General features: G+C 40.1%; 1 protein-coding gene across 8 annotated transcripts in view; it reads right to left on the reverse strand.

The window, feature by feature from the left end:
- Nucleotides 1–23,572, reverse strand: part of YEATS2 (YEATS domain containing 2) — a 105,290-nt gene that overhangs the window by 11,379 nt on the left and 70,339 nt on the right. For 7 of the 8 annotated variants that reach the window (XM_032407069.1, XM_032407068.1, XM_032407064.1 and 4 more), the window contains 9 exons: nt 20,367–20,625; nt 17,796–17,957; nt 16,028–16,173; nt 14,862–15,020; nt 12,049–12,081; nt 10,561–10,737; nt 8,240–8,423; nt 3,448–3,576; nt 2,861–2,959 (listed from right to left, as the gene is read on the reverse strand). In XM_032407069.1, the coding sequence (XP_032262960.1) occupies nt 2,861–2,959; nt 3,448–3,576; nt 8,240–8,423; nt 10,561–10,737; nt 12,049–12,081; nt 14,862–15,020; nt 16,028–16,173; nt 17,796–17,957; nt 20,367–20,625 (1,348 nt within the window). The remainder of the gene's footprint in view (nt 1–2,860; nt 2,960–3,447; nt 3,577–8,239; nt 8,424–10,560; nt 10,738–12,048; nt 12,082–14,861; nt 15,021–16,027; nt 16,174–17,795; nt 17,958–20,366; nt 20,626–23,572) is intronic. The other variant, XM_032407071.1, reaches the window with a different exon arrangement.

Genomic DNA, 23,572 nt, shown 5'->3' on the forward strand with positions numbered 1-23,572 from the left:
GGACTTCCTTTCCCTACCGAATGTCATAAATCAAGGGACCATAAACGTGTGAGTCAATTTCGGGGCTCTCTTTTCTATTCCATTATTCTGTCTACCCTTGAATACAACACTATCTCAATACTGCAGCACTACAGTATGTGTATCTGGTGGTCCAAGTGCCCTACCATTTTGTTCTTCAAAACTGCCTCAGCCATTCTGGGCCTTTGCATTTCCACATACATTTTAGACTCAGTCTGTCCATTTCTACACACACACAAAACAACACTGTAGGCATTTTGGCTGGGACTATATTGATTCTGTATGTCATTTTTTGGGGGGAGAGCTGATAACACATCAGGTCTTTCTGTATATTAATATAATTTCTCATATTTATAAAAATTACAGTTGAGCCTTGAACAACTCGGAGGGTTAGGGGTGCCACATCTCTGCAGTTGAAACCCACGCGTAACTTCTGATTCCCCAAAAACCTAACTACGAATAGTGTACTACTGATTGGAAGCCTTACTGATAACATAAATGGTTGATTAACACGTATTTTGTATGTTGTATGTATTATATACTGTATTCTTACAATAAAGTTAGAGAAAAGAAAATATTAAGAAAATCATAAAGACTTTAAGAGGAAACACATTTATAGTACTGTACTGTATTGAAACAAATCTGTAAGTGGACCTGCACAGTTCAAACCTGCATTGTTTAAGGGTCAACTGTATTTAAAACAATAAGGTATATCCTCCCATTTATTTAGGTCTTTTCACTTTCTCTCAGAACTGTTTAGTAGGTTGTTAGCACTTCATTTCTATATAAAATTAATTTTTTACATGTCTATATTGACTTGTATTGAATGACCCTGCTAATTTAATTTCACTGTTAGCAATATATATCCCCCCAATCCCTAGTGATTCCAAGACTTCAAGAAACAGAAGGAAGTCCTTAGAAAAAGTTCAGATACTCTAGTTCTATAGGTACAAGTGTACTCACATTAATCTGGCCCTCCAACAACTACAGAATTATAGAATTAGCATTTTCAGGTTGACACAGCTATTCTACTATAGAAATGACAGCATATGTTCTCAAAGACTTGTACATACAGCCCCAGACTGGAAACAACCCTAATGTCCACCAATAGGAGAAATGACAAACAAATTATGGTGTATTCCCTACAATGTGGAATACTATTCAGGTACAATATGTATGAATCTCAAAAACATTATGGTAAATAAATACAACCAGACATAAAAAAATGCATGTGCTTCCACTCATATAAAGTTAAAAAAATAGACATAACTGATCTACTGTAAGGGAAATCAGAACAGTGGTTGCCTATGGGGGTTGGGAACTGACAGGAAGGGGCACAAGGTGATGAAAATTTCTGTATCTTGAATGGAAAATGGGTTACATGGGTTTATAACAAAGTTCATCAAATGGTATGCTTAGTACCTTTGCATTTCAATATACAAGATTTTATCACAATTAAAATACAGAGATGCTCTGACCCCAGTCCAAAATGAACTGAATCCGAATCTGCATGAGGAAGGCCTATGAAATGGAACCATTATTGAGGAGAAATGCTGGTCCAGGCTAATACAAGTTCTTTTATCAGCTACCTTCTGATCAGGGGTTGGCAAACTTTTCTTATAAAGGACCAATCAGTGATCTCGACTGGAACTTATCAACTTGGACTTGGCAGAGCACCCACAGATCATATGTAAATAAATGGGAATAGCTGGGTGCCAATTAATTTTATTTAAAAAACAGGCAGGGGACTGTAATCAGCAAACCCATTTTAGCTGGTCACGCCTTAAGTTACAAATCCACCTTTTCTCAAGACTGGTGTGAAAGACCTGGCATGTCTGAAAAGCAGACTACTTCAAATCCTGACTGCACTGCTTTTTAACTTTCAAGATTTAGGAAGTGGATACTTCATATCTCCGAACTTCAGTTTCCTCATCTACAAAATGGGCATAAGAGCTATCTGGAAGCGTTGTGATAATTAGTGATCTACATAAAGCAGCCAGCGTGGTGCCTGGTACTCCCGAGGCTCTTAGCACACGGTAGCTCTCAGTATTCTAGATGTTACAGACATCACAGTGTGCTGCTTTAACCCACCACACCATCTCAATCTACTCAGTGGTCAGAAATGTCCCCCTTGCCAGCCTGCCAAAACCTGGCCCTACCTGAAGCTCCTTTACCACAACTATACACCCCAGATGAGTCTCCCTAATTGGTTTACTTCCCCAAACAAGCCCTCTGAGTCTCTGTCTCTACTGCTCCCTCAAAATGCTTCAGTCAAGTCCAGGTTATAATCCATATTCCATAAAAATTCCTACCCCCTCCACACCCCCACCAACTCTGAGCAGACATCCTAGACTGAAATATTGCAGCATTCACTTTCCAGATCACTTATCCTGCATTTATCAATCACTGCTTCCAGTCTACTACTACTCTCTTCAACCTGATTTGAAGTTTTTTTTTTTTAAAGATTTTATTTATTTATTTGACAGAGAGAGACACAGCGAGAGAGGGAACACAAGCAGGGAGAGTGGGAGAGGGAGAAGCAGGCCTCCCGCTGAGCAGGGAGCCCAATGTGGGGCTCGATCCCAGGACCCTGGGATCATGACCCGAGCCGAAAGCAGACGCTTAACGACTGAGCCACCCAGGTGCCCCTGATTTTGTAAGTTCTTAAAGTGCAGATGATCCTTTACCCATCTCTGTTTCCCTCAGTGTCAAGTCTATATATAAACACTCGGTAAGTATTTCTGACATGACTGACTCAGAGAGGCTGAAATTCAAGGCACCCAGATTACAATAATGTCTTACACAAAACTTCCAGGCAAAAATACCAGGAGAAGCTCCCTACCTTTTGTAGCAGCCGCTGGAGCGGAGCTGGGGGTAATCGGAGCTGGGGCGGCTACAGGCAGAAGGGCAGGTGATTTGTTGGCAGAAAATGACTGAACCACTAACAGGTTTAAAAAAAAAAAAGGAGAGGATGTAAGAAATATAGAAATTATTACTCCCAGGTGATGGCCTCATTTTAGACGAATGGCACAAAAACAATTTCAGCACAACATTCAAAAGGTCCTCACTTAATATAGTGATCTGACAAGGCTGGCTGTTTACTGACAGGAGCAGGGTACCTGAGCTATGATCTTCAACTGTGGAAATGGGGGCTTGTCACTCAGAAGATAAAAATCCAATTAGCCTGGAACTCTCATAAATGCTTAAAATGCTCCCCCTCTACTCAACTTTAGAAACGGGGAGCTATTTAGAAACCAATGGGTCATCTGGGGTTCACGTTCAGTGCGAGAGTTGGTGCTCCAGAGTTCAAAACACCAAGGAGAGCAGATGGCCAAAGGGCAGGCGGCACGGGGCGGGGCCGCGGGCAGAATGGGCACACGTGGCCCGCACGGACGTGGAGGCCCGCATGCCCCAAGGGGACGGACTCACCTTTATTCACAGGCATCAGGATAGTTTGTACACCTCCGGATGTATTTACACCGAGTGGCTTGAGCTGGCTGGGGATCGTCAGGACAGCCTGCTGGGGAGTGGATTGACTGGAGTGAATCTTTAGCAATCCTAAAACAAGTTGGAAGATAAGGCCAAACTGAAGATCAGATGCTTCCTTAAAGTCCTGCCCTCTTGAGCATTCACATTTTCTCACAGGAGGAAGGTCTTAGGACATTTACCCCTTCGATAAACAGAGCGGGAAGCAACGGATGCGCCAGATTTCACAATGAAACAATGATGTGACAGTGAGGACTGAGTTTTGCCCCGCAATCATAAAGTAATAGAGAAATTTTTGGAAAAACAGAATAGAAAAAAAAGAAAAAAAGAAAAAGTCACCCAGAGTCCAATGGTGGAGACAACAGTATTAACATTTTAAGATAGTTCTTTTCCATGTCTGTTTTCTATGACAATTTCTTCGTTCTGTATCCAGCTGTGATAGGCACAAATTGGATGTAAAATTTTATATTCTGATTTAGAGAACTGTCATTTTCCTACTTAAAAACCTTCTCTGGCTCCTGGCTGCCTAGAGAATGTTTCCAAAATTAGTTTCAGAGTATTCAGAGTCCACTTTAATCTGGCCCCAGTTTATCTGTGTCCCGCTCACACCATCCCTATAGATCGAATACTTTGAAAATGTGTGTACTCACCACACCTTCTAATTTCTACCTCTGTGCAGCTCTTATTTTCCAAACATCGGACATTCTCCACGTATTATTTTTTTTTTAAGTAAACTCTACCCACAATGTGGGGCTCAAACTCAAGACCCCAAGATCGAGAGTAGCACGCTCAATTGACCAAGCCAGCCAGACGCGCCCCCCTTACCATTCTAGAAAGGGTCATCCTCTCCCATTTTCCTTTAGGGGTAAGTTCCATACTCCCATTTCCCTTACACAACTACTGGAGGCATTCAGAGGGCCAGTAAAAAACGACAAAGGGCTTTTATCATGAGACAGCACATAAAACACAACATAAATATATGCTGTCACATAACAACTACTTAAAAACAGGATTTGAGGGGCGCCTGGGTGGCTGGTTCAGTTATGCATCGGACTCTTGATTTTGGCTCCTATCATGATCTCAGGGTGGTGAGATCGAGCTCTGCGGTCAGCGGGGAGCCTGCTTAAGATCTGCCCCGCCACCCCCACAACCGCTCACACGTGCACTTTCTCTCTCTCTAAAAAAAACAAAAACAAAAACACAGGATTGGAGGCTCAAGATACTTTAAGGCAATGGAAAACAGCAGGTATGAGTAAAAGGAAAGGAATCATCTTACACACTTTCTGAAACAAAGCCTTAAATAAAAAAGAAAATCTTTCTTTGGAATAGATGTGTGTGAAATCAGTCAGGTGGTAAGTTCTTACTGAGATGTGCCCTCACAGACAACAATGACCTGGTTTTTCATATTTTTAAAATCCTTATTTTTATCAAAATATAACATGCTTATCAGCTGAAAAGTAAAAAAGTGCTAAAAAGGCTTTTAATTAAATACAGCCACTCTTTCCTCCACCTCCCTGTCCTCATGTAGTTCCTCAGCAGCATCCACTTTCAACCCTTTTGGCTCTTTCTTTTAATACTTATCTCAGTAACTTTAAAAGACTGTGTCTACTGTCAGCCTTGATTTTGATGTAACATTTTGATGGTACACACTGACTTGCTATTAGGGTAGATATAGGTATTTTAAAGCCACCAGTACTGTTCTCTACTGATCCAAAGAACACCATATAACACTGAGATTCCATTTTGTTCTCTGGAGATAATATCTCCTCTTTTTTCAGTTCTTAGTTCTCCTTCAACATCTTACCAAGTCTCCCTACTTCCTTCAGAAATGCTATAACCCCCCCCCCTTTATATAATTCTCCCTATGGTCAGCTCTCCTAGATAACTTCTAGTTCCACTCCGTCTAAGAGATAACTTTCCCCAGCTCTCTGATCTGCTCCACTCTGTCTTTGGCCGCCATCCTGGGACACCCTTCACCATGACCCTGGGAATTCCCTTTGCTTTCCTTCTATGTTGGATCCCATTTCCTCCTCTTTCTTGCTCTACACCTCTTCACTCTGGTAAAAAAATATTTATTTTAGTAATGGCTCGAGACAGGGAGCATAGGAAATAGAACTTTGCCTGTCAGAATATATTTCTACCCTCACTCTCAGGAATGATCTGGCTGACGACAGAATTCTTGACTGGAAGTCATTTTCCCCTAGACTTTTGAAGAGTAGGATCATAGCTTCCAGCACTGCTGAGAAGCCCAATAATAATGTAATTTCTGAACTTTCCTCTTTCTTCTTCTGACGGCTTGTAAGACCTTCTCCTTGCCCCTGGTGTTCTGATTTCATGAACAAACTCTGCCTCCATGTGAGCCGTCTTTCATTTGCTGTATCACACACTGTGCCTTTTGAGCTTGGAAGTCTGTCCCTTCAATTCTGAGACAAACGGTTTCCTCTCTTGGATCATTTCCTTCCCACTATCTTCTGTTTTCTTTCTAGTACTTCTTTTAGTCTGACGTTGCCAGGACTCCCTGATACACCACTGAATTTTCTTTCTTAGTGTCTACTTCTTGGTCTGCTCTCTGCTTCTACCTTGTGCCCCACAGTTTAGTCTAAATGCTGCAGCCAGTGATCCTGTTGAAAGGTAAGGCAATCATGTTACGCCTTAGTTTTAAATCCTCCAATGGCTTCCCTTGGAGTAAAAGTCAAGTTCTTAACATGACCTACAAAGGCTCTATGTGATTTGGCCCCCATCCTCTGCCTTTATGTCCCAATACTCCTTCCCCTGCTCACCCTGCTCCAGTCACAACAGTGACCTTGTTCAAAATACTCCCTAACGCACACACTTTAATTAAAAAATTAATTACCTCAGTAAAAATAGAGTCGACATATACATGAAAAATTAACGGGCAGCAGAAAATAGTTTGGTTCGTCTATGAAAACATTATACATAGAAAGTTTCATCAGCAGCATCTCAGGAAACAAGAACTTAAAGCCAGGAGACTTCATTTACTTCATGTTAAAAACTTAATCAGAAAAGGGAAAGGCAGGGGTGTCTGGGTAGCTCAGTTGGTTAAGCGTCCGACTCTTGATTTCAGCTCAGGTCATATCTACGGTGGTGGGATCAAGCCTGCATCGGGCTCCACGCTCAGTGGGTAGTCTGCTGGAGATTCTCTCTCTCCCTCTCCCACTGCCCCACCCCCAACCCCCGCTTGAGCTCTCTCTAAAAAAAGAAAAGGAAAGGGCATTTATTTCTCATAAAGTAATCCTCTATTTCTACAATTTCTACTCCAGTCCTAACACAGTGCCTGAGAACATTCTGTTAGCAGAGAACAGCACTCCCTATACCAGAACTTGGTCAATGGTGACTGGTAGGTAGAAGTCATGGGAAAAACTACCAGCCTTAATCTTTTGGTCTCGAACTACCCAAAAAATAAGACATGGGGGCTTGGAGACACGTATGAAATGTAGTAATAGCAATAAGAATAACAATATCCACAATCTTTTATCCAAAGGTACTAAGGTACGTGTGTGTATGCATGTATTAACGTATGTTTATGTGTGTATACATGTATCTCAGTAATACTCAGCTTCTTCTGTGTATCAGTGCCAGCCGGTAAGCTGGTAACAATCTGCAACAAGGTAATACAGAAGCGAAGAGTGTTCAGAAACTTTTCTAACACTGCGACACTGCTGTGACATTGTTATTGTATTTTACGGGAGTATCTGTCTGTGGTGGATTGCAGAAAAACAAAGCTGATCTTTCAAGTTTGAGAAGCAATGTTGTATATTATACCAGCCCACTGGCATCTGGGCAGCACAATGTAATCAAGCACATTAGTATTTTTGTGGCAAAACACAAATATTCATATTTAGTCGTATAAACAGCTTGTCCAATGGAAGTCAGATTTCACACTAAAATTTTCACACAGACCAAGAAACAAAAAAACACCTTTGATTTTCACAGCTTTTTTGGACTTTAGAATTCAAGGAAATGTGGACAAGGATACTAAACATGCTAATAGCGGCAATTATTTATATAATGGCTACTACATGTCGGACAACAGTCTAAGCATTTACATATTGATTCATTTAATCCTCTCAACTGTATGAGATCCGTATTATTATCAAGCTTATTTTACAGCCAAGGAAACCGAAGCAAGTTACTTTAACTAAGGCAATCTGGCTTCAGGATTTGTGCTGTATGTTAACCAAAGAAGTGAAAGGCACACTCTTCTGGGGCCATTTGATGTGGGCACAAAGATGTCACCCATATTACCAGACCGCACACATGCCACTCTAATACTACCCAATCTAGTACCTAATGTAAAAAATCACGACTTGGAGTCATCAAGGCCAATTTATATTTTATATACTTTGTTTATGAAAGTACGTTTTATAATGTGTTCCATTCAAAACTGATTAAAAAAAAAAAGACAATGGTAATGTAAGGACAGCAAACTCAGTTCTCCACAAAGTTACGTGATGAAAGCAGCTAAAATACTCCAGAGCTCCAGATGGCTAAAATTGTATCATTTAAAAATTCTTATTCCATCCATAAACCATTTCAGACTAAGGATTTATGTGTCGATTTTAAGAATAAATTATCAAAAAAGCAGCCATATGGAAAATATTGCTGAGTTAATTATTTTTAACAACTTACTATACAAAATATCGTTTAAGACCTTCCAAAAATATTCTAGCCCAAAGACAGAAGAGAGAAAGAATGTCCTTCTGATACAACCGACCTGACACGGTGGCTTTCCCAGAGATGGGGTTTGGCGTGGGCACCAGGGACGTGGCGCTGATGACGGAGGGAGCAGCGGCCTTGCAGGCTGCCACGGGGGCCTGGCTCACACACACTGCTTGCTGCCCAGAAGTTTTCACGACAGAACCGATAGCAGACGATGAACTGGGAGTTGTTCCTTCCGACTGCTCACACATAGGGCCAAAAATGGTAGAAATTAAGAAGAAAACAGTGTAACTTACTGAGAACAGTGACTGCCATGTAGTATATTCAATAAATATTCTCTATTAGCTATTATTTTTACCTACCTATTAAATGCCATGCCATTTAAAAAGACTGCCTCTCTTGTTCAGTGTTTCCTACGCTTTTAGAGTTCATGGACCAGAAAAATTTTTCAATTTTAAAACAAGGAGGTATCAGAGGGTTATTACATTAAAAACAACAACAACAAAACCCAAAAACCCTCACCACCTATTTATAAAAGGATATTTCAACACCAAAAAAAGGACATAATCTCAGAATACAAAAGTGAAATAAAAGGAGTTTTATTAAAAACTCATCTAATGTTTTAACATCTGTCTCATTCAACCAAGCAACATCTACCACACGGCAGGCACAGTGTTGAACGCTAGGGCCCAGAGGTACCAGCCCTCCAGGAGGACAGGGCTACCAAACTGTGAGGAGTGCCAACGCAGGTGCAGGCACAAGGCACTACCAACACTGACGGGAAAATTACTATTTCTGTCTAGGGATGCGGAGGGGAGAGTACTGGGGAAAGCTTCATGTACAAATATGGCACTTTAGGGCAATCTTCAAGATTTAAGACAGGGAAAGGGAGAGACAAAAGAATGTTTCTTGGCAGAAGTTGGCAGAAGATAGACGGTAGAAAGAGAGGCATGAAAGAACATGATATGTTCAAGGAACTACAAAGTAGAGTGGTATGAATAGGCATATGAAAGGCAGTAGGAGGAGATAAAGCCTGAAAAGCAAGCTAAATCGGCTTCAAAAAGACCTCAGGGTGCCAAGACAATTCAAGGGGAAAGAGGCTTCAAATGTTGCTGGACCAACTGGCTATCTACATACAAAAGAATGAAGTTTGGTCTCTACCTCACACCATATAATAATTAACTCAAAATGGAGCAAAGACCTACATGTAAGAGCCAAAACTATAAAACTCTTAGAAGAAAATATTGGCTTAAATTTTGTAATTTTGGATTAGGCAATGGTTTCTTAGCTATATCAAAAGCATAAGCAATAAGAGAAAAATAAATAAACTGGACTTCGTCAAAATTAAAAAATTTTGTGGTTTTCAAAGAGTACCTTCAAGAAAGTGAATAGACAGCCCACAGAGTGGGAGAAAATTTTTGCAAATCTCGTAAGAGATTCATATCTAGAATATCTAAAGAACATTTAAAACTCAATAATAAAAAAATAATCCAACTAAATAATGGGCAGAGGATCTGAAGAGACATTTCTCCCAAAAAGATACAGAAATGGACAATAAGTACATGAAAAGATGCTCAGTATCATTAGCTAACAGGGAAATGCAAGTCAAAACCACAAGGAGATACCATTTCACACCCACTAGAATGGCTTAACAACAACAACAAAAAAGGACAAGAACAAGCATTAGCAAGGATGTGGAAAAATTGGAGCCCTCATATATTGCTGGTAGGAGTCTAAAATGGTGCAGATGTCTGGGAAAACTGTTTGGCAGTTCCTCAAAATGTTCAACAGTTTACGATATGATCCAGGAATCCCTTTTCTACGTATATAGCCCAAAAAACCAAAAACATATGATTATACAAAAACTTGAATGTAAATGTTCACAGCAGCATTACTCATTATAGTAAAAATGTAGAAACCATCCAAATGTCCGTCAACTAATAAATACATAAACAAAACGTGGTATGGCCATAAAATTGGATATTGACCATTCAGCTATAAAGTACTGATACACGGTACAACACGGATGAACCCTGAGGATATGAGAAAGAAGCCAGACACAAGAAAGATTAGTGGTTGTCTAGTACCGGGGGGCAAGGAGGGGAGGGAACAGGGAGTGACTGCTACTGGGTATGGAGTTTGCTTTAGGAGTGATTAAACATTCTAAAACAGATAGTGGTGATGAGTGCACAACCTTGAGAATATAATAAAAACCAGAGAAACGTACACTTGAAAATGGAGAATTTCATGGCATGTGAACTGTATTTCAAATTTTTAAAAAAGATAAATATGACCCACTGGTATACCTGCTAAATACCCTATATTTTTACTACTTTATGTTTCATTATGGTTTTCTACTGCCATGCTAATCCTCACCGGCTGGGCAGGACCGTTTGCTGAGAGCGCCACAGCTGGGGAAGTGGCAGTTGTGATAACCCCTCCTGCCACTCTCAGCATTGTGGTTCCAGGCTTTGAGAGCTGTGAGGTGGCTGGCACAGACTTCAGTGTGCTATCAGATATTTTCATTAGCGATGCTTGTCCCCCAGGGGCTGCCTGCAGAAACAAAATGGGTTGAAGTGATAATGTTGCCCTGGTTCACAGGCACAATTTATTCTTTACCTACGCTGGGCCCAAGAATTAGAGCAGAGCCAAGAAAGAGTCACCATAGGAGGTGTTTATGCACCTTTCCAATAAGCTCTCGAGTTTGACTTTTTCCGTGCAGATGTTCCTTTCCCCCTAACGTAGAACAAGTAAATGAATGCATCTGCAAGCCACCATTTGGCAGCCGTGACTTCAAAGATACCAGGTCATGTGTTATCAAATAAGTGAGTCCAAAACACTCCTAAATGTACATGTAATCTTTAAACATGAAAATCTAAACAAGATGGGCCAGATTTAAATGGGTACATTAAGTGCTCCTGGCTAATACAGGCTGAGCATTTTACTACCATTCAACAAATTATAGTTTTAGTGGGTTAAATCAAGGCTCAGCAAATTTTTCCTGAGAATGGTATAGGCATGTACAGCATTGCAGGCCATGTAGTCTTTGTTTCAACTCCTCAGCTCTACGTTATAGATGAAATGGGGGTGGCTGTGTGCCAATAAATTATTATTTATAAAAACAGGGAGCCTTGGGCATAGTGTGCGGACCCCTGGCCCAAATGACTGCTTAGTGCCCAAATTAATACACTCCACAAGCAGATACCATTCTTCAGTCCCCAAGGAGTTACTTTGTGTCAGGAATAGCAGAAAGCATTTTTACATACCTTATGTCATTCAATCTTTTCATAAACCTTATAGGGTAGATTTTAGTTTCATTTTACAGAGGAAGAGATTAAGCTCAGTAATTTTACCAGGGTCACACAGTAACTGGAGGGGCCATGATGAGAATCCAGAAGTAGCAGCCATGGCATAATTTGCATTGGAGTCTAATGCAAATTAAAACCACAATGAGGGGGGCGCCTGGGTGACTCAGTCGTTAAGCAGCTGCCTTCGGCTCAGGTCATGATCCCAGTGTCCTGGGATTGAGCCCTGCATCAGGCTCCCTGCTCGGCGGGGAGCCTGCTTCTCCCTCTCCCACTCCCCCTCCCCCTGCTTGTGCTCCCTCTCTCGCTGTGTCTCTGTCAAATAAATAAATAAAATCTTAAAAAAAAATTTTTTTAAAGTTAAAAAAAAAACCACAATGAGGTATCACTTCATACTCACAAAAATGGCTAAAAATAAAAGGAAGACAGTCCTCTGTGTTGCTGAGGATGCAGGACAACTGGAACTCTCTCACATTATTTATGGGAGCATCAAACGGTACAACCACTTTGCAACCAATTTGTCAGTTTCTTATAAACTTTCTTAGACACATATACTTACCCTAGGACCTAGCTCTTCTACTGTACAAGAGATCTGCACAAGAATGTTCGTATCAGTATGGTTCATAATCAAAAACTGGAAATAATCCAAATGTCCATAAACAGGAGAATAAAAGTCATACAACAAAATACTACGTAAGAATAAACTACTGATACACATATGGATAAATCTCAAAAACATGCTGGAACAAAAGAAGCTAGACATGAAGGACTATATACTATATAATTTTACTGACATGAAGTTCAGGAACAGACAGAGATTAGCCCATCTATGGTGACAGAAATAGAAAAATGATGACTGAAAGGGAAATGAGGGTACGTTTTAGAGTGATGGACATGTTCTGTATCTTGATTGGGATAGTGCTTGCATGAGTTTACACATTGGTCAACACTCATTGAACAGTACACTTATGATCTGTGCATTGCTTTACGTAAATAATACTTATTAAAAAGCAACGGTAATTGTTCTGCTGTGGCTGAACAGGGAGAATGTCACTACACTGGCTGCAACCGTAAGCAGGTAAGAAGAAATAAGCTAAGATTTTAAAGAACTGCCTAAAGAATTTTGGGGCCTCATACCTGTTTAAATACTAAACACATCTGACCAAAGAGAAATTAGTACTCAAAGAAACCAAACACTATGAATATGAAAAGATCAATGATCAAGAAAAAAAAAAGAGAAGATGCATAACTATCATAATCAAGAATGAAAGGGAGGGGAGACCTGGGTGGCTCAGTTGGTTGAGCATCCGACTCTTGATTTAGCTCAGGTCATGATCTCAGGGTTGTGAGACTGAGCCCCACAGTGGGCCCCATGCTGGGCGTGGAGGCCTGCTTAAGATTCTCTCTCTCCCTCTGTCTCTCCCCCCTCAACCCCCCAATTCCCACTCAGGCACACTTGCTCTAAAAAGAAAAAAAAAGAGAAAAAAGAAAAAGAAATAAAAGGGGGCCATCACTAAAGATTTTACAGACATTAAATGGATAATAAAGGAAAATTATGAATAATTTTATTCTAGTAAATTCAACCACTTAGATGAAATGGACACATTCCTTTAAAGGCATAACTTACCAAACCTCCCTCAATATAAAACAAATAACCTGAACCTGTATCTAGTAAATAAATTGAAATCGTAGTTAAAAACCTTCCCAATTAACAAGACTTCAGGCCATTATGGCTTCACTGGTATACGCTAAACAGTTAAGAAACAATACCAATTCTACATAAAATCTTCAAAACAAAGTGAACAGGAAAGAAAAGTTTCTAACTCATTTTAGGAGGCCAGCAGTACTCTGATAACAAAACCAGATAAGAATTACAAAGAAAACCACTGACCAATAACCCTTACAGAAATTCTGAACAAAATTTTATCAAATGAAACCCAACAATACATTAAAACAGGATAACATGTCAAAACCAAGTGGGTTTTCCAGTACGGGGCTGGTTTAACACTTTTTAAAAACATTTTTTATGTTTTTTAAGTAATCTCTATGCCCAATGTAGGGCTCAAACTCATGACCCTGAGATCAAGAGTCACATGCTCCACCAACTGAGCCAGCCAGGCACACCTTGGTTTAACATTTTAAAAATCAATGTAATTCACCATGTTAACAAAAAAAAGAAAAACCATATGATCTTCTCAATAAACACAGAAAAAACATTTGACAAAAATCCAATATCCACATTCCATGCTTTAAGAACTACTGATTTATACACAGTCAGAGAAAATGCATTGTTTTTTGATAAATGGTATCATACTGCCTACATCCTTCCATACCTTGTTTGCTTCGTTTGGTAAATTTCTGAGATCTAGCTATAGATTCTCCCACAGGTGATTATGACATCCTTCACCCAGCTAAAATTCACAGTCATTATTCTTTGGCTTATACTAAAGAATGCTGTAGAAACATGTACCAAACCCCCTACAGCATTTATTTTTTACAGCTGGCCCTTGAACAACATGGGGTTTGAGCTACACAGGTCCACTATGTGGGGGTTTTTTTTGTTGTTATTTTAAGAAGGCTCCATACCCACCTGGGGCTTGAACTCACAACCCTGATATCAAGAGTCACACACTCTACTGACTGAGCCGGTCGGGTGCCCCTATGGGTTTGTTTGTTTGTTTTTAAAATAAATACAGTAATAGTTCTATAAATATTTCTTTTTCCCTATGATTTCTTAATAACATTTCTTCTCTAGCTTACTTGACTGCCAGAATAGAGTATATAATACATACAACGTACAAAATGTGTGTTAATCGACTGTTTTCAGTAAGGCTCCTGGTCAAGAGTAGGCTATTACTAGTGGAGGAAGTCCAGTTATGTGCATTTCCCACTGTGTTAGAGGTTGGCGCCCCTGACCCCAGCACTGTTCAGGGTCAAGTGTATGTGGATACTGTGGCTGTCATTAGCTATTATACTACTCAGAATCTCCTATAAGAAGTTCCTCCAGAGAAATTTTAGAATGAGTTATCAGAAAATTTTGTTTCTTTCAAGGAAATATTATGTAGGTATTTTTTTTTTTTTTCCTCTCACAAATACTGTGAATTGTATTACTGGATTGTGCTTCTGATTTGCTTTGGCAAATATTATTAATTATACAGGACATAACTGTTTGCATATCTAAGAACTCTCTGGCCTTATCTTCTCATTCTACTTATAATTTTCCCAAATCTCAAGATTTTATTCTTATTTTTCTATACTATTTTATTGTTCATTTTCTCATGCAACCTTAATTTCTTTGTGGAAAGAGATAAGCTGTAAATGTTTAAATAAATGCCATCACCACCCTGTATTTGGAGTATTGTGTGTATTTACCTGGGTAAACAAAGTGGTTTTCTGTCCAGAGATGACTTTTAATGTTTGTTGTCCTTGTGCAGAAGATGTGCTGACTCCCAGTGTTCCTTGGACCACTGACCCAGTAGTCAGCTGCTTTCCAGATGTCTGGGGTGATGGCTGACCAACTAAAAATGTACCCTAAGTTAGAAACAAAGAAGACCTACTCAGTAATTTCTTAAGTTCAAATGACTTGCCCTGACTCTTTAAATCACAAGGTACCATGTTACAAGCTATAATGCCCTTCTGTCAATTCTGCAACTCAGCCAAAATAACCGAAAAGAACAGCTCTCCGCTCTCAGTGTCACTAGCAATAGCTATCCCCACTTCTGAAACTCGGCATCGTAGTTATGGAGGGGGCTGTTGGAAACTCAAGCTTTACAACCTAGTCCTTAAATCTGAATTATTCAGGCTGGTAACTACCCATCCTTCTCAATACGAACATCTAGACCAAAATTTCACGACCTTCCTTAGAGAGGCGTCAAGACTTTAAAAGCAGCGAAGGGGGGATGGTGCCTGGGTGGCTCAGTTGGTTAAGCGACTGCCTTCAGCTCAGGTCATGATCCTGGAGTCCCAGGACTGAGTCCCGTGTCGGGCTCCCTGCTCAGCAGGGAGTCTGCTTCTCCTTCTGACCGTCCCCCGTCTCATGCTCGCTCTCTCTTTCTCTCCCTCAAGTAAATAAAATCTTTTAAAAATAAATAAATAAATAAAAGCAGCAAGGGGAAAGAAGATAGAAACTTGTTTCTAATCATGAATCCAGCCTAATTCCAAATGCCAAAACTTGATAGTATCTCTTTGGTTACTCCCTTCCAAGAGAAAATTTTCAAGTGCCTATTAATACTATTCATTACCTCATGGATTTAGGAGGCAACAGCATAGCAAAAATTTTTCTTTGAGTCAGAAAGCTCTGGGTTTAAATCCAAATTCTAGAACGGGCTTAGCAGAGAGATCTTAGAAAAGTTACTTAAGTCTCTCTACATCCCCTTCTCTCAAACCGAAACAAGCCCAAAATAATATAGATTTATAACGTGGCTAAAATGTTAGTACTGACTCCTGATCCCAGAGTCGTAAAGATAAATCCACTATAATTAAAGGCCGTTGTTAAATAACGAAAGGATTTGGAAGATACCAGTCACAAACGATCAGACCTGAGGAGTCTGCTTCAGGATGTAAGATGTGTAAGTCAGGTGCTGGGAGATCCCTCCAGGGCCGGCGGGGCTCTGGGTCCCTCCTGTTCCTCCTCCTCCGCCTCCGCCTCCTCCTCCGCCCCCCGCAGCTGAGCCAGACTGGAGGTCTGAAAATACAACGAAATGACAGCAACTTCACAAGAAGTAGTAAGAGGCTTACCGAAAAAAACAGGTGAGTCCAGAGTGACGTTCCCTTTACAGCAACATTCCTTCCCTTTCCTATGTTCTCCCGCCTTTCTGTGGTAATATACCTATTCTGCGACAAGAGGAAGGGGAATGTCGAGGCGCCTGGGTGGCTCAGTCAGTTAAGCGTCTGCCTTCGGCCCAGGTCATGACCCCGGATCCTGGGATCGAGCCCCGTGTTGGGCTCCCTGCTCAGCGGGAAGCCTGCTTCTCCCCCTGCCTGCCACTCCCCCTGCTTGTGTTCTCTAACAAATAAATACATTTAAAAAATCTTAAAAAAAAAAAAAAAGAAAGAGTAAGGGGAATGTCCTAGAATTAAGGACTGAAACTGATTTCCTTTCAACTGAAGGACAGCTGACTAGTTCAGCTCTCAGTACAATGAAGACTTAGCTTTAACAAGAGTTCTGACTTCGTTGTGGGAGACAAGAGTCTGATACTGACATTTTCTAACCAAGTGTTGACTAAAATGTGCTCAGAGAGAGAAGTGCTTCTAAACATTCCGGCATCTCATCCAATTTCAGTGACACTGCTGGAATTTAGTGCAATTTTACAGTACTCTCTTTTCTGTCTCCCTCTGCCCTGGAAAAAATGTGTTTTCCTCATGTTGATACTGACTCCAGAGAATTTTTTAAATTCTATTTTAAAGCCTTTGGATCCTCTTTACTTCCCTTTTGGTGACATAATGTACATAAACTAAAACCTGAGTGGCTCTCTGGGTGAACTATGGAATCCTTACATTGTCCTTTTCTTACGTATTTCATTTTTATATACCACTGCTTAGGTAAGAAGGAAAAATGCCAGGGTGAGAGAAGAGAAATCACCCATTACAGTCAGTAAACAAAATGGTGACTAGCTCACACGTTACATTTGGCAAGGGCAGCTCATTTCTAGTGAACCTAATTGCTATACCAATTATACTTCTGATTCAGAGGGAAATAATTCCTTTTTCCCTTTCCTTTCCAACACTATCCAAATTGTTTTTCTCTATATGTCAAAGCAATAGTTTGTAAATCTAGATAAACCACCTAATTTCCTTGGGGTTTTAAGGCTTATACACTATGGCTGACCCTGTATTTTTCTTTCCATCTCTAAACCTGGCCAACTTAAGATGCACATTTAAATAATGGCAGGGAGAGACACTTGATTCTACTCCTACTCCTATCCCCTCCAAAATAAATGAACATAGGCTTCCAGCTACCGTCTCCCCAGGTATCCCCAGCTTTTAGATACCACTGAGAAGAACGTTTTCATTTACAGCTCACACGGACAGCTCTCTCCCAGCACAGCCTCAGTAGCCATCCCTCTCCAGTGTGATTTCTTCCTGACCCCAAACTCTGAGTGGATAAACCCAAAATAACAGTGTCACCTCCTAGGACTATGATTATTTAAACCCACTTCTAGTTATGTGTATGTTTTACATCCATGTGGGCAAATACTACCATCATACCACCACACAGAGCTAGGGAAACGCGTCCTGAACAGGTAAGAGCTGCCCCTCGGGTGGATGAGATGAACATAGAACCAAATGACTTAATGACAGACTGACTAGCATTGTTGGTAGCTCGCAGGATGGCTCCTTGAGGGATCAGCAGCAGTTTCCCTTTTCCTGAAGGGTTCTTGCTGTTCGTTGTAAGGTAGAGTTTAGTGCCAGGAGGCAAATTTGCCAAGTTGGCCAAATTAGTGGCTGGTAGCTGCAATGTTGCCATTACTAAAATGATAAAGGGAAAAAAGAAAAAAAATAAAGAGGAAAAACAGTAAGATAAATTGGAACTGAGGGCCATGCTATTGCTAAAATTAAAAACACAGATTAGTAAAATACTTATTAAAAAACACAAACTTCAGTAAAACTCCAGTTTGTTTTCCTAGATACATAATACTTAAAAGGCTGATATTCTTAAATATCTTGCTAATTAAAAAATAATTTACATACTAGAAGAGCTTGCTATAAATTACAAAGGAATTTATATTTGTACATAAATAGGATGACCATATGCCCCAGTTTGCCCAGAACAGTTCCAGTTTACACCTGTGTCCCATTTTTACACCTATGTCCCAATCATAAATTATGAACAGTGACTCTTTTTACTCTCAAAAGTACTATGGTTGAGACAATCAAAGAAATAATAACCTTATCTATGGATGAATATATATTTCCTCCCAAAATCTGTTTAAAGCCCCTTTAATCAATTTCTAGTAATGAATGAATCTATGGATTTGAAACAAGACTTCTAGCCTCTCTCACTTTCTAAGAACTAAAAAAATGCCATAATCAACAACTGGCACGTATACTATGAAATGATCATTCACCTTTTTAAAGTCTCACCTATGCCAAAGGGCTTTCACGTATTTCTTAGAATATACTTCTCGATTGCACATGGCTGTAAACCTCTAAACGTGACTCTTCAGTGAAAACTTACACATCAAAATTTCTGCAGTTACTCTGAATTCAAATCTCCATGAAATGAAGCCTACAGAACCACGTGCGTCACCACAGGCAAAGGACTCACAGAGCCGCCTCCAGCCAGCTGCACGAGTCCTCTTCCTCAGGACCCCTTTACTGTGCAAGCCTGGGGAAGCAAGAACCCTGGAAGCTGCCCCAGAACAGCAGAGACTGAAAACTGAGCGCCAGTGCTCTCCACCACTGCCACAAGTCATCCCACCTCACACCACTGTGCAGCTCAGCAAATCTCTCTGGCCAGTCACCAGCACCTGGAGTCCAGCCCCTCGTTGCTCTGCATTCCTGATCTGAACCCACCTGCTCAGCCCTTCCTCCTCCTCCAGCCCTTTCACCGCACCCCCAGGAATTCCTGCTGTGGTCATTACACCCTCTAGAACCTCGACCTGTTGGAACGCTATCTCTTTTTGTGGTAATTAACACTGAGTCCTCTGAAAATATAGGACTTCCCCAGCAGCACCCTTAGCTAAAAGCTGTTTTTTGAATCTTACCTCAGTGTCTGAGGGCCAGGACTAGGGGAGGAGCCTCTGTGCTCTCCAGTGCGGCTTTCAGACCATTATCACCCCTCATTCCAGAAGAAAAAACCTGCTGGCTCCTGTGCGGTTCACGCTTGGCTCTACCACCTTACCCTTCACCTCTCTGCTCTCATTTACTGAACTCCCAATCACTTCCCCTCACTTGCTGAAGACTGACTCCCGACTCAGTCTTGCTCTAATGCCAACGATGGTCATCCTCAGTGACAGCACTATAAGTGACCTGTTTAATTCTCCGGCTTCTCAGGCACTTCATTTTCTAAACTCCAAAGATCACTTCTTCCAACCCATCTGAAGCACTCTTTTTTTAAATTTTATTTTATTATGTTATGTTAATCAGCATACATTACATCATTAGTTTTTGATGTAGTGTTCCATGATTCATTGTTTGCGTGGACTTTGTCATCACCAACAATTCATCACCTCTGAAATCTTTATTTTGGACATCCACTACCTTCTTTCTCTTTTTTCTTCTGAATCTATTTTATTTTTTATATAAAGTTGATTTTGGTTATTCTTTCAATTTATTATTTGGTTTCTACATATTCTTTAAAAATTTTTTTATTCAAGTATAATTAACATATAGCATGAGTAGCAGATGTACATTATAATGATTCATCCACTACCTTCTATCCTTCTAACTCACTGCAACAATTCTTTAGCCTCATTAAGACCTTCAAAAATCAGTAAATGTATCTAATGTCTTAGGTATACTTTTTCATGCCCTCATAGAAACAACAAATACATGTAATGTGTTTAAACTTATTTGGTAGAGAATGCATTAGTCAAGTATCTCAAAATGCTGCTGACAAACGACCATCCCAAGAATTTAAATCTGAATACAACCCAAAGTGGAGATACGGTCAAATGAAAATTATCCTTCAGACCTGAAAGCAGTAGCAAGAAATACCCTCTATTTTTATTGCCCTTGCTAAAACACACACACACATACACCTTAAAATAAACTACTTACAGATCTCTATGTAAAATGTTACCTGGAAAAGATTAACATGTTTTTATATACTTGCTATATAAACCTAACAGGTTTTCTTACAACCAAATAAAACCACTAGCAAAGAACAGTCTAGAAGGAGCTGCTGCTGAAAGGGCCCCCAACAGTATCAGGTACCTGAGCCCTGCGATCCAGTCTTCTGCGGGCCGGCAGCAGTGACCTGCGCCTTGGTTAAGGCTTGCACCGGCTGAGCAACAATGGTTCCTCCACCTCCGCTCACAATGGCTTTGGCAACTCCTTGGGTCACAACTTGCTTTGGACCAACTGCTTTGGCAACAGAAGAGCTGGCCTTGGCTACAAGGATTTGGCCACCACTGATTGCCACAGCCTGTTTCACTGTTGAAGGTAGAGTAGACCCAACTGGCACCCCAACAACCTGTTGAAAATAGAGGAGAATCCACCAGTGCTGCTTCTCAGTCCTTTCAAGGGCTCTTAGAACAGTCACTCTGTTCTAGCAAAGATCAAAGCAAAGCCCTAGGTATAACTCATGGAGCCTAATTTAACTGTCTAGGAATGCTACCTATGACAGATGTGAACAACAGTATTTCTTACATTTTGGGTATTACTAAAATAAAAGGCTTTTGTCTTAACCCCAGCTACTATCTACAACTTACCTTATGTGTTTTTTAATAAAAAACTTAGAAAATACAGGAATCCAAAGAAAAAAATTCTACTTATCCAGAAATAACCTCTTATTCTTTCATTTTTTTTTTTTTTTTTAAAGTAAACTCCATCCCCAAGGTGGGGCTTGAACTCATGACCCCAAGATCAAGAGTCACATGTTCTGCCCAACTGAGCCAGCCAGGCACCCCCAGAAATAACCTCTTAATATTTTTAATATGTTTGCTTCCAATTCTTTTTAATGTACATTTTAAAACACAGATTAGGATCGCATGTACAGATTTGTAATTTTTAAATTTAACATCATATTACAGGTATTTTCCAATGCTACTGTTTTTCAAAGACATTTTTAGACGGCCAAATATATTAGAACAGATATACCATAATCTATGCAAACATTTCACTACTGTGTGGATATCAGGTAATTTTAAACTTCACATTAAGAAAAACTGCAATAGGGGCTCCTAGGTGGCTCAGTCGGTTAAGTGTCTGTCTTCAGCTCAGGTCATGATCTCAGGGTCCTGGGATCCAGCCCCGCACTGGGCTCCCTGCTCAGCAGGGAGTCTGCTTCTCTCTCTCCCTCTGCCCTCCCCGTTCGTGCATGCTCTCTCTCAAACAGATAAATAAAATCTTAAAAAAAAAGAAAAGAAAAACTGTGCCATAAACATTTCCATATATGAACTAGAAACTCCACTACATACTTTTAAAGATCATCTCTCTTAGTAACCACTCCTATATTATCCCCATCTGAAACGCCTATTTCTTCATCTCTAGAACTCCTAACAATTCACGTCATTTATTACGTAGTGTAACATGTGACATTTCTTCCAACTGATTTTTAAGAAAAGTTATATTTTTCTCTATACTTCTAATTTTTCCTTTCCTTAAAGGGAAACATTTGGTTAAAAAAGAAGTCTAGGGGCGCCTGGGTGGCTCCATCAGTTAGGCTTCCGACTCTTGATTTTGGCTGGGGTCATGATCTCACGGTCATGGGTGCAGGCTGCATGGGGCTCTGCACTCAGTCGGAAGTCTGCTTCTCTCCCTCTCCCTCCGCTCCTCCCCCACCAGGTGCACGCGTGCACACTCTCACATGCTCTAAAATAAATCAGTAAATCTTAAAAAAAAAGGGGGGGGGCGCCTGGGTGGTTCAGTCGGTTAGGCATCTCCCTTCAGCTTGGGTCATGATCCCAGGGTCCTGTGATCGAGCCCCACATCAGGCGCCCCGGGGAGTCTGCTTATCCCTCTGATCCGCTCCCCTCTCGTACTCTCTCTCTCAAATAAATAAAATCTTAAGAAAAAAAAAAATCTTAAAAAAAAAAAAAGACCCCAAAACCCAGATTATGCAAGTTGGAAATATCTGGTTCTGATAATTTAAAGTGAACTCTTTCGGGGCGCCTGAGTGGCTTAGTCGGTTAAGCGTCTGCCTTCAGCTCAGCTCATGATCCCAGGGCCCTGGGATTGAGCCCCGCATTGGGCTCTCTGCTCAGCAGAGAGCCTGCTTCTCCCTCTGCCTGCCACTCTGCCTATCTGTGCTCTTTATCTCTCTGTCAAATAAATAAATAAAATCTTAAAAAAAAAATAAAGTGAACTCTTTCAAGTAAGAAAATACTATAGAACTCTTAAAAGTCAATAGTAGGATGTTAAATTAGAAGAAACAATTTAATTAACGGCAAATTGGGGTAGTGTTTCCCACTTCTCAGTTATTTCATAAAAAGAACTTCTCACCAGAAACTAGATGAAAAGACTTTTATAAGGTTAAAAGAATACCAAAAGATCTACCTTCTAAAAGTGAAAATGATAAAGTATTAGTACTTTTCACCCATCAGATTGGAGACAAGAATTTAAGTCTGGTAACACCAAGAAGTGGCTGGAGGGTATGGGGAAACAGGAACATTTGTTCACTGCTAAAGAAAAGTAAATTTGTACAGCCACTCCCAAGACGTACCGGCATATCTACTAAAATTGAAAATTCACATATCCCATGTTGTAACAATTCCTCTTTTAGAAACATATCCTACAGAAATCTTAGAATGTGCTCAAGGGAACATATACAGAATGTCCAAGGTAGCATTATTTATAATTACAGAAAACTGTCAACAAACATAATACCTGTAACATGTAACAACATGCTTAATGTCTACAGGTAGAGGAATGGATAAACTGTGGTATAAGACAGGCAGTGGAACAGCATTCATTAGTAAAAATGAATGAAGCAAAACTACATAAATCAGGAGCAACAAACTTTGACAGTACAAATACTGAAAGGGGAGCTGCAGAAATATATGAGTATAAATATCTTTTATGTAAATCTTCAAAACACACAACATTTCATGTTATTTATGGCTATGGATTTATGCAATAAAAGTATGAACTGGAAAGCTACACATCCAAATTCATGATAGTGTTGCTTTTGGGAAAAACAAAATGGACTTCAACTCTGTCATGTTTCATTTGGGGAAAATATGAGATGAAATCAATACGAACATGTCAATTTTGGGTGGAGGATACATGGGCACTGATTATATTCTTCTCTGTATTTTACTTTAGAATCTTTCTAAATTAAAAGTAATAGGATTACCAATAATAATAATAACAACAATAGGATTACCTAAGTAGAACAAAATGATAAACCATATGCAACTGATAAATGGAACTTTTAAGTTAAATAATTACTAAATCATACATTGTTTCTTTTCAAAGAA

Source organism: Phoca vitulina, unplaced genomic scaffold (genome assembly GCF_004348235.1).
Source record: "Phoca vitulina isolate PV1807 unplaced genomic scaffold, GSC_HSeal_1.0 scaffold8, whole genome shotgun sequence".
Lineage (NCBI taxonomy): Eukaryota > Metazoa > Chordata > Mammalia > Carnivora > Phocidae > Phoca > Phoca vitulina.